Source organism: Anopheles stephensi, chromosome 3 (genome assembly GCF_013141755.1).
Source record: "Anopheles stephensi strain Indian chromosome 3, UCI_ANSTEP_V1.0, whole genome shotgun sequence".
Classification (NCBI taxonomy): domain Eukaryota; kingdom Metazoa; phylum Arthropoda; class Insecta; order Diptera; family Culicidae; genus Anopheles; species Anopheles stephensi.
In genome coordinates this window covers 83,004,847-83,020,725 of record NC_050203.1, presented here as the reverse complement: position 1 = coordinate 83,020,725, position 15,879 = coordinate 83,004,847, and the positions used below count along the sequence as shown (strand labels likewise).

The 15,879-nt window shown below is 50.4% G+C and overlaps 3 protein-coding genes across 3 annotated transcripts; 2 read left to right on the top strand and 1 right to left on the bottom strand.

Moving 5' to 3' along the window:
• Positions 1 to 22: 22 nt before the first annotated feature.
• On the top strand, positions 23 to 1,214 carry LOC118513737. The gene is made up of 3 exons (XM_036059892.1): positions 23 to 256; positions 344 to 655; positions 737 to 1,214. Exons 1-3 carry the CDS (start codon positions 199 to 201, stop codon positions 928 to 930), a joined length of 564 nt encoding a protein of 187 aa, XP_035915785.1. The 5' UTR covers positions 23 to 198; the 3' UTR covers positions 931 to 1,214.
• Positions 1,215 to 2,236: 1,022 nt separating this feature from the next.
• On the bottom strand, positions 2,237 to 3,322 carry LOC118513736 (DNA-directed RNA polymerase II subunit RPB1-like). The gene is made up of 3 exons (XM_036059891.1): positions 3,184 to 3,322; positions 2,601 to 3,116; positions 2,237 to 2,531 (listed from the first exon to the last, which is right to left on the bottom strand). The coding sequence occupies exons 1-3, from the start codon at positions 3,230 to 3,232 to the stop codon at positions 2,380 to 2,382; spliced, it is 717 nt and encodes a 238-aa protein (XP_035915784.1). The 5' UTR covers positions 3,233 to 3,322; the 3' UTR covers positions 2,237 to 2,379.
• A 2,723-nt stretch (positions 3,323 to 6,045) lies between these two features.
• LOC118513731 lies at positions 6,046 to 15,477 on the top strand. Its single transcript, XM_036059884.1, has 11 exons — positions 6,046 to 6,283; positions 6,360 to 6,557; positions 7,078 to 7,410; positions 7,477 to 7,584; positions 7,652 to 8,554; positions 8,837 to 9,373; positions 9,430 to 10,914; positions 11,823 to 12,071; positions 12,130 to 12,870; positions 12,946 to 13,905; positions 13,986 to 15,477. The coding sequence occupies exons 1-11, from the start codon at positions 6,094 to 6,096 to the stop codon at positions 15,155 to 15,157; spliced, it is 6,876 nt and encodes a 2,291-aa protein (XP_035915777.1). The 5' UTR covers positions 6,046 to 6,093; the 3' UTR covers positions 15,158 to 15,477.
• Positions 15,478 to 15,879: the final 402 nt, after the last annotated feature.

Below are 15,879 nucleotides of genomic sequence, written 5' to 3'. Positions count from 1 at the left end.
TCCACAGGCAGGTGAACGGTTTCAGTTGTGTGGTCGAATTCTGGTGAACCTGATCGGGCAGTAGGACCGGGTTTTTTGGGAATTTTCTGTGCGTGTGTGTGTGCGGTTGTATATGGTGATCTAGTTCCGAGTGCCACTCTGTTGCTTGCCTGTGATAACGTTGAACGGTGTGAAGTTTTAAGCAGAGCCAAATCCAAAATGAATGCGAAATTGACGGCAACGTGGCTACTTCTGGTGGTGTTCACAGTGAACTCCGGTACGGCAAAAAAAAGTGAATGGAGAGGATGGGGAGCCACCGCTTATTAATTGTGATCCTTTTTCTTGGTTCGCTCTTCAACTTCAGCCCACGCGCAACTCCAGTGCTATGTGTGTGACAACTGTCCCGACCCGTTCGAGGGTACCTCCTCCCAGCTGCAGGCCTGTCCACCGTCCGATTCAACGACCACGACACAGACACCGCCGGGCGGTGATACAACGATCCTAACGCCACCACCACTGCCGACGGGCGGAAATCCAGGTGAAACGACGACGACGGCCGCCGTCACGACCGAAGCTCCACCAACGCCCAGCACACCGGTCATCACACCACCGCCACTACCGGGTCGCCGAAAGCGCCAGACAGCGACCGGTCATCGGTGCTTCCGGATCGAACATTGTAAGTCGCGGTGCAAAGGTTCTTCGCCAGGAGAACTTCCCTAACTAATTCACCTTCCAACGTCTTCTTCACCTGCAACAGCAAACACTGTCCGTCGGGGTTGTGCTGCGTTCCTGGGCAATCAGCCCGATACCTGCTCGTCCGTTAATGGTGGAACCGTGCCGGCGGACTGCACACTCTGCGACTGGGATGGATGCAATAGTGCGACCGGACTTCGAGTATCGCTGTTCGCCCTACTACTAGCCGTCCTACTTTCCGTTGTGCTGAAGCAGTAACACCGAACTTGCAACCCGAACCTACGCGGAAGGTTACTACTCAACATGCGAGACGCGAAAAGCGAGCTGGGCTCGTCCAAAGACATTCAAGCTTTACAGATCCCCGCCACATGCGCGTAGTGCTAGAGGAGAGCACTATTAACGCAGCTGATTCATCAACGCAGGCCGACTAGGTTATACGATTATAGATTAGACTGGGATATCCAAAGTTGAATGGTCTGTTGACAAAATAAAACCGATAAAACCATCCCACCACCCCTCTCTCGGGTGGTTAATTACAGTAAGCAAAGGATTTTATTTTATCCTCAACACAGATTACGTTGCTTATCCGTAATCGTGGTAGGGATTTTTTGTTTGTTTGGCTTTGTTATACTGATCAGACAACTAAATCACCTCTCACGGGTGTCTGACTTATCTGAACAGATAAGTAATTCCAATCATCGTGCTACCCGTCCGGTGTCTGTGTGTGATCAGCAACTTCGGAAGGGAACATTAGTCCCTCCGAAACCCAAATTCTTGTCCCAACGAGAAATCCAATCAACTTAAAACCGCCCGGGAGTACACATGCCCACTTTCGCAATATGTGTCTACGCAACACATGTACGTGACAAATCCGAACATTCGTACCCTCGGTCGGGTGGTGTGTAATTATGTTCAAATGGAACGGTTTGCACCTGTCAGCCCGTGTATGTGTTGATAGATCGGCCGAAAGATACGGCATGCGATGGGGTCGGCCGAGCACCATTAGATTAATCACAACCGATTATGATGGGCCCGTGCGATAGGTAGGCCGGCATGGAAATTGATGAATTCGGGTGGTTATTTGGTAATTAGCTGACGGTTACGCATCAGTCTCAAGTGTTACACGCTGTTGCATTTATCAGCATTTTCCGTGTTCAAAGTTGATAATGACGTTGTAGCTTTTTTTTTTCGTATGTGGTATCCAAAAACAAGAATTTTATAAAATAAAAAAATATCGCTGAATCTTGTTTGTAGAATCATGATAGAATTTTTGGACTTCAAGTTACCGGGAAAGCATTGAAAGCATTTCAAACCCTTACCGACTTCTTTAATTGGGCGCCCAAAATTGTAATAAACATCGGTATGACAGTTCAAACTGCCGATTCGCTGTTATGCCCCTAAATGTAGGCAATCCGGCAATCAAATTTATAACAGCTTCAAAGGAAGCTTTTCGAAACCGCAACAGTTAGTGCGGAAGACATCGACAGTGGTTAAAGAAAGGAACAAACGGTTGTTTACTGAGTAGCTTTTCTAATGATTATCGTCAAACACAATTTATAGTGCATTTTTTAATAGTAATAACCATATTCTGAACAATTGCATTTATTTCAATGACCAACATATCGACTGAACGATTCCTCACATCAACTTCAAAACAAATCACAGCATGCTCGTATCATAATCTTCTTCAAGGCTCCCAACCTGGACCTACTCATTGCACAGTGAGTGTCCACAGACACGGCAACTCGTAATGCCACCCTCCGTGACCGGGATCTGCCCTTGATCACACACACCGATAGCGTATCCTTCAATTTCAGCACATCCACGTCGATGAATCGTATCCTTTTGGGAATCTTTTCCTAGAATAGAACAGTTTATATATTAATTCTTGTTTCAGTTTTAAAATGGTTGCCTCGCAGAATCCTTACCTTTGCTACGAATCGTCGCACAGACGAAGCGCTTCTGTGGCTTTAGATGTCCTTTCGCCTGTCCGAACGGGTAGTACGTGGTCGGTGGCGTTAGGATGGGATTGCCCGGATTCCACGCAGTATTGCCACCGACCGGCGGTGGTGGAGTAAGCTGCGGATCCCAAGGATTCAGCTGATTACCATTGCCCCCATTACCGTACAGGGGCGGTGGAGTGATGATCGGATTGCCCGGATACCAGGCGCCTCCATTGTTATCACCACCGACGACCGGTGGCGGTGTTAGTAGCGGATCCCACGGATTGTTCTGATTGCCGTTCGGTGGCAAGGTCGGTGGCGTTAGGATTGGATCCCAGGGGTTTGTGTTCCACGCTGGCGTGGACGGTGTCAGGATGGGGTACGTGGGGTTGTAGCTAAACGCGTTCAGATCGAGGCCATTCTTGGCGTTGCATTCGACGATCGTTGGCGCTTGTTTGAGGCAATCGTCACACGAAAAGCAGCGAATTTCGTTTCCTTCCACTAAAAAATAAACATTTCCAGATTGATAATGGATCGTTTAGACGGCGAAAAAAAATCAAACACTTACCGAACGCAGCAAAGAATGCAAACAAGATCGCGTAATACTTCAACTTCATTATCAGTCTTTCCTCAAGCAACCTCACATCACAATCACTGCTGGCAATAAACCATCTAATGCAACCACTGCTCTCAACGCTGGTTGCTTTATATATACTCACCCTTTTCTGAAAGTGTTTCTCATACGGGCAAAGATGAGCGGCCGCGGCCAATCAGCGTGCCTCTCGATTGATACACCTATATCTGCACTGTATCTTATCACGCCAAGCCACACGACGAAGTCACTCCCAGGTCGCTTTCGCCAATATCGCCAGTCATCGGAGAGACAGCACCGAGCGGTATGCAAATGTCCCGCAAGCTCCTCAACCTTAGGCCCAGTGTCCAACTTGATCGAACGATCGACATTCCGATACGAGGGGGGTGGGAAATTCCTATCTGTCTTAGATTCTTCTGCCTCGCACCATTACCTGGCAGAAAACCAAGGAGGGCCCGTGAAACGCCGATGACGCACCGACGATAACAACCACAATTTCACCTATTTGTTTTGAGCTATGTTTAGTGAAGTGCTTTTTTGAATTTTTTGATAATTGTAGTTGGGCCCTTACCGACGTACCGAACGAGACGACGACCGACAGACAGACTGAATGTCTGCTATTAAACCGTTTAAATTCGTCTCACAAATATTGAATCATAGGACCTTAGGAAGACCTTATCTTCCTTTCCTGCGATGAATGTATGTATGCCACATTGTTCGGGGTTTATGATAAACATCGCCCAATGCTTGACCACCCTGGCGGGCATAATCTTCTGTCTACAGATAAAGAGCACCACCGTTGGCACACATTCCATTTTCGACCAGATTGAACCGGTTTCGGCGTTTGGTCGATATCTGAGGTGTGTTAAGTCCACTCGCATTGATTGCTTGCTATTGAGCATTAGTAACGATTTCTATTGGAGAGATTAATAATGTAATTGCTTTCTTACTAACAATGGAGGAGCCGACAATGGAGGGCCTTATCATGCACTGCACCCATAGGGTGTCTCCACTTTACCGCTACAATGACGAGCTCTACGAGCTGTACGATGATCTTATTACCATCGTGTAGCGAATTAGACTCGCCAGGCTCCGGTGGGCTGGTCACGTCATGAGAATGACACCGGACGACCCAGCCCGTAAAGTCCTTTTAGGCCGTCCACTCGGGCAGAGGAGGCGTGGTAGGCCCAAACTGAGACCGGAGTGTCCGCCAGGAGCGGGAGCGTCCGCCAGGCTGGGGTATCGAGCGAGTATCGAGGATTGTTGCAGCTAACCATGACCACGAAGTAGTTGTTACGCCGCATAAGTAAGTAAGGACTTATCATGGTTTTATGAGCCTTCCTGGAGAAAGTTACTTTCGACACTTTCTGTTCTTCTATCTATTGTATTTTCTTTAGGGTGGACACCCTCACGATTCAAGCTTTAATCACGACCAGTGCTGGTTGAAGGGCAGCAAATCTTCAAGACAGACTGTTTAGTTCACAGATCGCCAATTTTCACTTCCAATAGTGGTGATTTCCTCAGTGTTCCCATAGAAACGTGATCTATGCCAAGGATATAGTAATCCGTGCTGGATGTCTTGGCTCTTGGCTAACTTCCAATTTAGTCGTTGAACTGACAAGTGGTGGATCATTGTACCCATTGATATGGTAGGGGGTATAACAGCTGATGCCGGAGCGGAGCGGTTCATAGTTGGATACAAGTTCAAGCGAGTGTACTGTATATTGTATTTAAATATCCAGGGACCTTTTACCGGTTCTGTCGTGTGAAAGAACAGTGGAGTCGCCACTACTATACTGCCGGATAACCCCATGTTTACGCTTAGACGTCAAACCATACTTGACGAAAGCTAGTTTCGTCAAGTTTATGATAAATGAAATATTTCAAGGATACAGTGAGTAGGGATGAGTGTCGCTCGGGTGGGGGGCACTCAGAAAGTTTATAAATAGGGCAGAAAACACAATTATATCTCTCTTCGAATTTGGAATCTGAACACGACGCTTGGTAAATATTGCAACCCACATCGATCCGAAACTCCGCGAATTCTTCACCCCAGAAGTTTTAGGTTATTGATCTGAATAAAAGAACATCTGGGAACTCTCTCGTAAGAAAGACTCAGATCCTAATTAGATTGGCGGTGCTCATCCATGGATTGTGCTGATAGCTATCCCTATCCTAACATGAGTAGCCAAGCTATTACACTGAAGCTGTATTAGTACTATGAGTCCCGAAACCCTTGGAATGCAGAATGAATGTAGATCTTGTTGTATAAAGGATTTCGAGGTGATTTCAGCTTCAAGAATTACTGGATCCATCCAGGCTCAACGCTGTGCTCTAGTACGGTAGAAGCGAGGTAACGAGAAGCGAGGTAGTAAGAAGCACTCCTTCTTTAACTGAACAAAGTCCGATAAGCTCGTCGCTCTCATATCATCGCCCATCGTCACTAATAGCTTCCCCGCACACGCCACTAGTGCACTATACAGGTGCAAGAATCCTTTTCCTGTGTAATTATCGCACTGACCTGAGCCCAATAAATACCTTCCGTTCACTGTCCACCACAAACACACGCAACGCGCAGCTAGCACCATTTCACCATTCATAAGCACATGTAACGGGCAAGATCCGGGTTAAGATTATTAGCTCCACAGCAAAGCGTAATACCCAAAACCCAGACGACAGTCTCCTAAGATACGCAGAAAGCATCGACGCAATCGAAGCAGGCTGCTTGCTTATTGTATCTTTATGATCGTCCGCTTATCACCACGATTTTGGTAAGACTAATCAACAGCGAAAAATTATGACCGGCCGGAATAGCCTATATAAGCGAGCGCCAAACAGGCCCGTTGGTTAGTAGTAGATGAAAGAAATATTACACACCTGAAAGAAATGGTAAAAGTAGTGAGTGCAAGTGTAGTGTGGCCACCCGGTGCCAAGAAGTTAGTGATAGGTGTGTTGCTGTTGGTGGTACTCATCCCAGTGAGGGCTGAGGTGACATGCTACTGGTGTGACGGGTGTGATGCGTACAAGCCAACTCAAATGAAGGAATGTGCGACTGAGTGTAGCGTTTGGTACTCAAGTGAGCATTGCCACAAGTTCCCGGTTATGTGTGCCCCAACTAAATCGTACTGCAATCCGTTTACTATGTTCCTTAGAAAATGGCGAAACGACAACGGTGAACCGAGGCTGTCTGGAAGAGGCCGCGCTTGATGCACTCATCGCCCAATGTACTTCCGCGTTGTGTAATACTGCCAGCGTTACACGCTGTGTGCGATGTGACTCGCCAGTGTCAGCAGAATGTGAGACCGTCATCTGTCCAACGGCGCAGGACAAATGTTACCTGAATCCTGCAGGTAATTATCGCACCCTGTGTCCATTTCCTTTGGAGAATTCTAAACCCGCGTTGGAATGCTCCAAGCTATGCCACATCACTTGTTCTTGGCAGTGCTTTCTATGTGTAAAACGAGATAACCTCAACGCAATAGATAAACTGCTGGCTTTAAACAGTACCGCCGCCTACTAGCTCTACTGCTGCCCACTTATCGGTGGTAGATGGTCATAAATCCTCGACGATGTTTTGAACGCCACTCATCACAAAACAACCAGCAAACGATTGATGGCGGTACGGTAAACAACCACCGGATTCGGAAGTGGGAAGACAGTGCTCCGAGTGGATAGATTGCGGAACAGGTTGTAAATGGTGCTTCGTATGAAGGTTTACCGCTCACGCAATCATACCCCGGCGCTTGCAGTTGACATTATTGAGCCGTTATTGGCGGCACTGTGATACTGTGTTGGGTGTTTGAAAAAGTGACGTTATACGGGGATTGCTTGGCCACTTGTCTAATAGGAAACGCGATTTTACACACACAGATGGTCATCGAGGATGCAAATTGGATCAGGCTTACGAAACAGATTGCGCACCGGGTACGGGCACCAGCTCCTGTATCGAATGTACCTCCCAGCCAGGCAAACCCTGCAACGATATACCAAAGTGTGTAGCGTGCGATATAGGCAATGATCCCGAATGCCTCGAGGACACGCTCTTCGTACAGCAGTGCCCACGAACGACCGACCAGTGTTACCGATATCGGGATGCCGAGCAGGTGGTACATTTGGGTTGTACTGGCGCGGAAGACTACACGAGCGCCTGCCAGGGCACGGCCAACTGTAACACGTGCTCGGGCGAGGAATGCAATCGCAATGGTAAGTATGCAGATGGTAAGTAGATAGTTGCTGTTGGTCTTTCATTTCTTCACTTCATGTTGGCAGCAAAGTTTGAGTGCTATACATGCGACGATTGTGGTTCGGTTGAAGTTGACCAGGCGCTGGCGGAATGTAGCATCTTCGAGGAGAACCAATGCTACGTGGGCTATGATAGTAAGTAGCCGCACACGAAGTCTGCAAGTAGAAAGAAGGATAAGGAGACTTATTATTTCGTCTACAGAGACCACCAAGCAGACGCACCGTAGTTGTTTCAGCGGCACCGTCCCACTGTACGATTTCTTTAAGCTGTGTGACAGCACCGGTTGCAACGATCGAAGCTTTCCCGAGCATCTGCAGTGCTATCAGTGCGTTGATTGTACCGAAGCTATCGTTGAGGATGCTAACTACTGTAGCAGTACCGAGGCTACCGATTGTTTCATGCTGCAGCTTTCCTCTGGAACAATCGTCCGAGGCTGCAACACGGACGAAGCATTTGCCGACTGTCAGCTTGATCGGAACTGCCAAACCTGTGGCAGCGATCAGTGCAATCGGGAACCAGCGCAGAAGCAAACGTATTGTAATCAGTGTACCGGCGTGACGGCATGTGAGCAGCCAATCCCGAGCACCGCCTGTACGGACAGTTCATTCACCAACCAGTGCTACCTGTACTCGGACGGTACGCGCCAGATGCGGAAGGGTTGCGTACTCGATCTGGATCCGGCGATGGCCGACGTGTGCTACGATCAGACCGATCCCCGGTGCACGCTCTGTAAGGATAATCAGTGCAATCAGCAGCACTGCGTCCGATGTGATTCGGGTACGGACGGGATGGGTTGTGTGGTGGCAGATAAGGCCGCGGTCGCACTGCAGTACAAGCTTTGTGCCGGTGACGTTTGTCGGGTGGAGATCGATGCGGAAGGTCACACGGTGAGAGGATGTTTGGAGGATTTTGAGAACCCTGTCTGTGAACCGGGCAGTTGCGTGGAAACGGTGGAGAGAGGATCGAATGCTGGAGTTTTCCCGGCCGATCGGCGTCAGTGTTATAAGTGTGCAGGGGACAGCTGTTGGGCGCCAGCGGAGGAATCGGATGGAGAGTACTGTCTGCTGTACCGTGGTGCTGAGGATGGTTGTTACATCTACAACGGTGAGTAAGAATGTTGAGTTGTCCAAAGAAAGGAATTCAGCGCCCTCTACCGGAATCAGGAAGTACTGAAAGATTTGACAGCCTGTTGACTGCACACAGCCTACTACTTTGAAATCAAAACGATCTGTTAGTAGCTGTTGACAGGGGAGTTGGGAGTCTGAGGCTGTGTTACAATGTCCACTACAGGGAGGCTCTTTCAGACTGGCTGTTTTTAGTCTTGTGGATGATTTGGAGTGGAACGCTAAGACACAAAGGTTAATCTACTTTTATCTCTCAACACAGACGGTAGTACGATTGTGCGAGGCTGCACTACCGATCCCGATGCCCGGTGTGCTGGAGATGACAGTGATCCCGACGAAGCCTGTACCGTGTCGCTTACGGATCTGAGTAACGATGCTGCTCAGTCACAGACGCCCATGACGTGTTATGCCGACTGTCCAGGGAATATGCCACCGTGCCTCACCGTCACTTGCCCACGCCCTTCCGATCGGTGCTTCGTGAGCGTATCGCTCAGTGGTGTCATAACGCGTGGCTGTACGCCAACCTCGTGTCCTGCCGATTCCAAGGATTGCTTCACCTGTAACGAACCGATCTGTAATGGTGTGTATTCCGTCTGTTCCACGTGCGACACGGCGATCGACACGGACTGTGCCGTGGGCTTACGACAGTCCGGAGCCATTTGCGAACAGTCGACCGGTTGCTTCCAGTACCGGGACGAGGATCGAGCGGTGTATGGCTGTGCCGAACAGGCTTCACCCCTTTGCGTAGACAATGAGGAACGGTGCCAGTTTTGCGAGGAACCATTGTGTAACGCAAAAGGTAAGGTACAATCGTTCTGTGCGCGGGATGGTTCTCAACCGGATTATCTCTTGCAGATTTAAACTTGTGCTACACGTGCACCGATTGTCCGGATGCTTTGACACCCGGTGGCCCAATGCTGAAGCTGTGCGCGGAGGAAGGGGACCACTGTATTACCGGACTGTATGACGGGAGAATCGATCGTGGTTGCCAGTCTGGGCTGGCACATCCGATCGATGAGTATAGCGTGATTGAAGACTGTACCGCCGAACCGGGCTGCAACCAGCTGCTGATAACGGAGTATGTCAGCTGTTACGCGTGTGTCGACTGTCCGGACGGTGCAAACGAAGCGGACGCCACGCTCTGCCTTAATCCTCCCACCAATCAATGCTACACGAAGCGAGAGTCGGACGGTACGATCAGTCGGGGATGTGCCAACGAGGACGCACTGATCGGTTGTGACAATGGCATCAACTGTGTGGTGTGTGAACAGAGCAACTGCAACAGTAAGGCCGTACCGCGTGAGTTTAGCTGCGTGCAGTGTCCTCGCAGTGAAGCCTGTGCCGATCGCAATGTGCTGAGCGACTGTCCCAACACGCTCGGTATGGTGTTCGATGCGTGCGTCATACACAGGCTGGGCTCGGAGGTCACCAAGGGATGTCTGAGCAGTCCCAGCCTGTTTGCCCTGTGCTACGGCAATACGAACGACGACCGTTGTACGGTGACGTATGAATCGCAGGGGAATGCACACCCCGTGCAGTGTATCGACTGCCGGGGTGGCGTTGACTGTGTCCGTGGCGACCCTGACGAACTGCCCACCGATACCGCCTTCCACGGGTCTTGTGTGTCGTTCGTGGACGCGAATGGTATGGTGGTGCGTGGTAATGTGATCAACTATCCCGAATGTCAGGATTCCTCGCACTGTGCGGAGTGTTTCAGCGACGTCTGCAATGGCGGTCTCTTTCCCGACGATCGGCTGCTGTGCTATCAGTGCAGTGGAGAGCCGTGTGCTCGGCTACCGCTGACAGCAATCAATCCGGAACCGTGCTTGCGGTACGATGCAGCGAACGAAAAGTGCTACACGTGGTACGAATCGCCTTCCAGCGCGCAACGGGGCTGTGGCTTGGACGATGCCGTGTGCCAAACGGAGGGTGTACTCTGCCAGGAGTGTGCGGACAGTGGATGTAACGTGCTCGGGTACGACGGCTTTGACGATACGAAGGTTTGCGTGCAGTGTAGCTCGAACCGGGCGTGCGATGAAAGCCCGTTGGAAGAAACCTGCTCCGATGGTGGAGGTTGCTATACGTTCTTCTTGAGCGAACTGTTGGTTACGGCGAAAGGGTGCGTATCGGAGCTGAGGGAGAGTATGGCGTGGTACGAGGAGTGTGTCGGTGGTGAAAGTGGCCGCTGCGAGCGGTGCTACGGAGATTATTGTAATCGCAACAGGTGTTACGTTTGTAACTCACTGTCAGGAGACGGTGGTAACTGTATCGAACCTAGTGTCGGGAGTACCGCATTTGCTACCTGCCCAGAAAGCGATGAGTGTGTGGCGTTTATAGATGGTAAGTGTACAACAACTACAACCACCACCTCACTACCATCTCAAGGGGCTTATCAAGCCTACCTCTACTCTTGTGGACCAAAATCCAAAATCCGTCTGGTGTGCTATTCTCATGACATGACCAGCCCTCCTAAATCTGAATGATGGACAGGGGGCACTGCACTCAGAAGGCCAGTAGGCACAATAATAGCAATAAGGCTTTGAGGACCTGACTATCCAAGCTTCTTATTCTTAGAGTGACTATCCTAAGTCCTAAGTGTTGTGTTTGCCGCGGAGCCTCTTATAGCTGTGTATGTGATATCGCTTAGTAACCTGGGACACGTCTGATGTGATTAACAGCTATCATCGATCTGCCTTTATTTTCTATTACAAAAAGCATCTCAGCGCACTCGGATCAGCACTCATTTGTCTGAGATCCTTTATCCTCATCTTAACCCTTAACATCGCAACACTAAGTATTGATGCTATATCGATAAGGTTCATGTCAAGGGCTAAAGTCTGCATAGATGCGCCCCCCCCCCCTCCACTCACGGCACTCACTTTCCGCTACTGAGCTACCCAAAAGGGAATATTTTTCAGACTTTTTAGTGTAAGTATTTATTTATTTATTATTTATTTATTAATTTTTATTTATTTATTATTTAAAATTTATTAATCATTATAATTATAATTATTATTATTACAATTTATTAAATTAATTAATTATTATAAATAATTGTTACAACGATTTCTCACATTTTTGCTTAACTTTTACCTAAATTTAAGGTAACTGAGTAGCGAAAAGTGAGTGTCGTGAGTGGGGAAGGGGGGCATCTATTCAGACTTTAGCCGGCAATGTATCAGATAAATATGAGGATTCCCTAAGGCCGACTCTAGGTCGAAATTAATCCCTAACCTCCCTTTGCCTAGCTGGTGGCCACACCATCCGTGGATGTAGTGACAGTTTCGAGCAGGAACAGCTAGCTGCATGTTCCGCAACGGGTGGCACGTGTGTCAGCTGTAGCGGGGATTACTGTAACGGTGGACCAGTGCCCGGGGATCGCCTCAAATGCTATCAATGCGCCGGTACACCCGATTGTCTCAATCCGACCAAGAGCAGCGAGCGGTACTGTGATATCTACCGCGAAGGAGAAGATAGTTGCTACACGCTCTTTCAAGGTAATTGGAGACCGCAAGCTTTCCCTAGCCGAACGCTTATGCTCCTCTTTTCCGCCAGATGAAACGACGGTAGAACGCGGATGCACGCTTCAGCGGTCGGAACCATGTGACCAGCAGCCCCCCTGTGTGCAGTGTAACACAACGGGCTGCAACAATCAGCGCGCCCTCGTCCAAAGCACGCTCAGCTGTGCACAGTGCGCCGGGGACGCGTGTCCAGCCATCGATGAGCCGGCCAATGACGCTTTGGTAAAGGCGTGCCCGAGTGAGATTTTGCTGGGCCGTACCGATCAGTGCTACGCGTACTTCCATCCGAACGGAACACTCGAACGAGGATGTCTTAGCGAGCTGGCGAAACGTGAAGATACGCTAGCGGCCCAGTGTTTCGACCCGTCGGATGTAAGCTGCAAAGTCTGCCCGAGCGATGGTTGTAATGCGCGGAGCGTGCGATGCTTCGTGTGCGATACGGACACGTTCCCGGGCTGTGCAGACGAGCTGGACGAAGCGGCGCACAGTTCACTCGTACAGGCATGCGCCACGGGACAGTGTGTTTCCGTGCTGGACGGTGCAGTCACACGGAAGGGCTGTGCCGAGGATTATACGGTGGAGTGTGCATCGACCGGCAGCATGTGCGAAACGTTCGAAGGGACGATGTCGAACGGTGCCATTTATCCGCTGGACCGACTACGGTGTTTCCAGTGCCAAGGGAGCTCCTCGTGTGACGCGATCCAGAGTTCGTCAGCATCGGCGTCGGCTTGCCAGCAGTATAGCGCTGCCGACGAGTGCTACACATACGTCTCCGGTAAGTGATTTGCTTCCTTCTATGCTGAGATGTTCGTCTCGGTGCTGATCCTCTGTCTTCTCTGTCGTTTATCAGACTCCGGAGAAACCTTCCGAGGATGCGCCTCTGACTCGCCAGTATCGAATCCATGCACCGAGCAGCCCGACCTCTGCATCCGGTGCAGTTCCGCGTCCGCATGCAACGATCAACCTGCCGTACGGTCCAACGAACTCATCTGCGCCCAATGTACCCGGGCGGCCGAGTGTGAAACGATGGAACGATTCGAACGTTGCACCCAGCCGGTACTGCTTGGACGATCCGATTCCTGCTACGTACAATCGTTTGCCGGTGAGATCCTCGCACGCGGCTGTCTCAGTGATGCTGCCGCATCGTTGCGTGACAAGTGTGCCGACGCCGGTGCTCCGAACAGTGAATGCTCGCTGTGTCTGTGTGATCGTTGCAATGGTCCAGCGGTGCAGTGTGTTGCCTGTGAGAGTGAGACCGGGTGCGGTAGTGTCCTCGGTGCCGAAGCGACGCTTGTTCCGTGTCGGACAGGGAGTTGCGTCTCGTTCGTGAAACAGCTTGCGACCGGGTCTTCGCTCATCGTGAAAGGTTGCTCGGAAGCGTACGAGCAGGACACTTGCGGCAGCGGACAGTCAGCGGAAGGAAGCTATAAGCTTTGCCATTCTACCGGGTGTAACGATGTGATGTTTCCGGTCGGTAGATTGAAGTGTTACCAGTGTGCGGGTGAAGCCTGTTCCAATCCATCTCTGCAGCCAACGATCTGCGAGCCTTACAGGGAGGGGGACAGGTGTTACAGTTTTCGGGACCGTCAGCAGAAGGGTTGTCTGGGACAGTTGGACAATGGGACGGAATGCAGCGAAGAAGGACAGCGGTGTACGGTTTGTGATTCTTCCGATGGATGCAATGAGAAACCACGAGCTCTGCAGTGTATTGCGTGCAGTTCGAGGAGTGATCCACGATGCGCTGATTCGATGGCCGCGGGGCTGAGCATGAAGATGTGTCTTGTTGGGGGGTGCGTTACCCTAATTGATGGTGAGTGGACTCCCTCCTCCTCCGTTAGCGTTCGTAAGCTATCCTTCTCTATTTCTTCGTCCCATCCGGCCTTCCCACAGATGATGGCTACACGGTGAGAGGGTGCGCGACCGAATACGACGCGTCGTCAGAATCATGTACAGCGGCAGAAGCAACCGCCACCTGCCACGTTTGCACCGCTGGCGACGCATGCAATAATGCGTTGCTCCCTGCTAATCGGTTAAAGTGCTATCAGTGTTCGGAGGCCGCCTGTTTGGACGTGTCGCAACAACAGCCGTCCGTCTGCCAGCGATACAGTGCAACCGAAGCTTGCTACGCGTACGCCACCAGTTCGACCAACATTCGACGGGGATGTTTGTCGGACCCTGCCTTCCAGTGTCCGGACGAAGGCTGTGTTACGTGTACGGCTGGGGATGGTTGTAATGACGATCCACCGATCGTGCCTAACGCGCTTACCTGCCACCATTGCGACGGTCCGGATTGTGCCATGCAGCAGACGGCAGGCAAGGGAACGGCGTGTCCGGTTGTTTTGCTAGGTCGTACCGATGCCTGTTACGCCTTCGTGGAGAGGTACACCGTACGGCGCGGATGCCTGTCGGAGGCAACGACAGCTTGCGATCCTACCGATGAGAACTGTCACGTATGCACCGGTGAAAGCGGTTGCAATGGAGAACAGTACTCGATAGCGCGACACGAGTGCGTGCTGTGTGATGAGGGCACTGCCGGTGAACGATGCAAATGGGGCTTCGATTATAGCGAGGCACAACGATGCACTACCACCTCGGGTGTGGCGTCCTACGATGCTGGCTGCTACACTTGCTACAGCAGCTCGGTAGGCTCGTTCCAGCGTGGCTGTGTGGGTGAGAACCGGCAAGCACAATGTCAGCCCAGCACCGTCCAGGTGTGTCTAGGCACCGGCTGTAACCGGCGCAACGAGCAGCTACAGATATGTGCCAAATGTGAGGCAGGCTGTGAAACCGATCGATGGACGGTGGAAGAGTGTCGGGGGGTTGTACCGTACGAGCGGCGGGGTTGCTACATCATGGTTGACTCACGGAAGCGTATTGTGGCACGCGGTTGTGCGGCCGATCTGAACGAGGACACCTGGAATCTGTGCTCGAACGTGAAGGATTCGTCCTGCGTTACGTGTCTGGGGAATGAGTGCAACCATGCGGGTAGAGGGTTGCCTCGGTTGTCTCTCCTTTGTACGCTTCTGATAGCACTACTGTTCACGATTAGTAACCGCGGTTAGTGGCGGCCCAGGTGGTGGAAGAGGGGTTTAGTTGAGGACTGACTATCCAACTACGTGGCATCATGAAGTCTAGGGAAGCCAGAAGTGGCAGGCATGACCTAAGAGAGGTCGGTCGGTAGGTGGATAGGGAGAATGTGGAGGCATATTTTCTCAAAATCGACTCAACGAATGCACCTTCTTGTATTGTAACGTACGGTAGTAACAAATTCCGATTTTATTATATAAAAATGCTATACTATAAAGATTCTTGCTGATAGCGCGAAGGTAGATAATAAAAGGTAAAGTTAAAAAGTTAGAGGGAGGAAAATAAGAACAATAAAAAGATAATTCGGTAAATGTTTCAAAAGAACGGGAATAGAATTTAGGATTGAAGTGCGGTCGTTCAAAACTTTCTGAAATAAAGTTAGAGACAGACAGACAGGTAATATAGTTGAAAATGTGAACAAAAAAGTTTAAGATAATAAAGGAAAAAAAATTGATTGACGGGATAATGGCTGAGGTGTTTCACTACCCTGAGCGAGCCACCCCGTCAGAATATCACCCCGGAAGTGTGATGCACCTGCTATAACCAATATATGATTTTTAACGGTTCCAACTCCAACTAAATTCGCTCTCTCCCTCTCGCTCTCTCTTTTTAGCACCTGTCTTTATCGAGAACACACTCGGTGTGGGAGGGGAGGGGGGGGGGGTTTGAATATATGCGTCAACATCCCCCCTTTTAT

Coding starts and splice junctions, on each gene's coding strand:
- LOC118513736 (XM_036059891.1), bottom strand. CDS start 3,232: ATGAAGTTGAAGTATTACGCGATCTTGTTTGCATTCTTTGCTGCGTTC. Junction 3,117..3,183: donor TGCATTCTTTGCTGCGTTCG/GTAAGTGTTTGA, acceptor TTTATTTTTTAG/TGGAAGGAAACGAAATTCGC. Junction 2,532..2,600: donor TGCGACGATTCGTAGCAAAG/GTAAGGATTCTG, acceptor GTTCTATTCTAG/GAAAAGATTCCCAAAAGGAT.
- LOC118513731 (XM_036059884.1), top strand. CDS start 6,094: ATGGTAAAAGTAGTGAGTGCAAGTGTAGTGTGGCCACCCGGTGCCAAG. Junction 7,585..7,651: donor ATGCTACGTGGGCTATGATA/GTAAGTAGCCGC, acceptor TTTCGTCTACAG/AGACCACCAAGCAGACGCAC. Junction 13,906..13,985: donor GTGCGTTACCCTAATTGATG/GTGAGTGGACTC, acceptor GCCTTCCCACAG/ATGATGGCTACACGGTGAGA.
- LOC118513737 (XM_036059892.1), top strand. CDS start 199: ATGAATGCGAAATTGACGGCAACGTGGCTACTTCTGGTGGTGTTCACA. Junction 257..343: donor GGTGTTCACAGTGAACTCCG/GTACGGCAAAAA, acceptor CTTCAACTTCAG/CCCACGCGCAACTCCAGTGC. Junction 656..736: donor GTGCTTCCGGATCGAACATT/GTAAGTCGCGGT, acceptor CACCTGCAACAG/CAAACACTGTCCGTCGGGGT.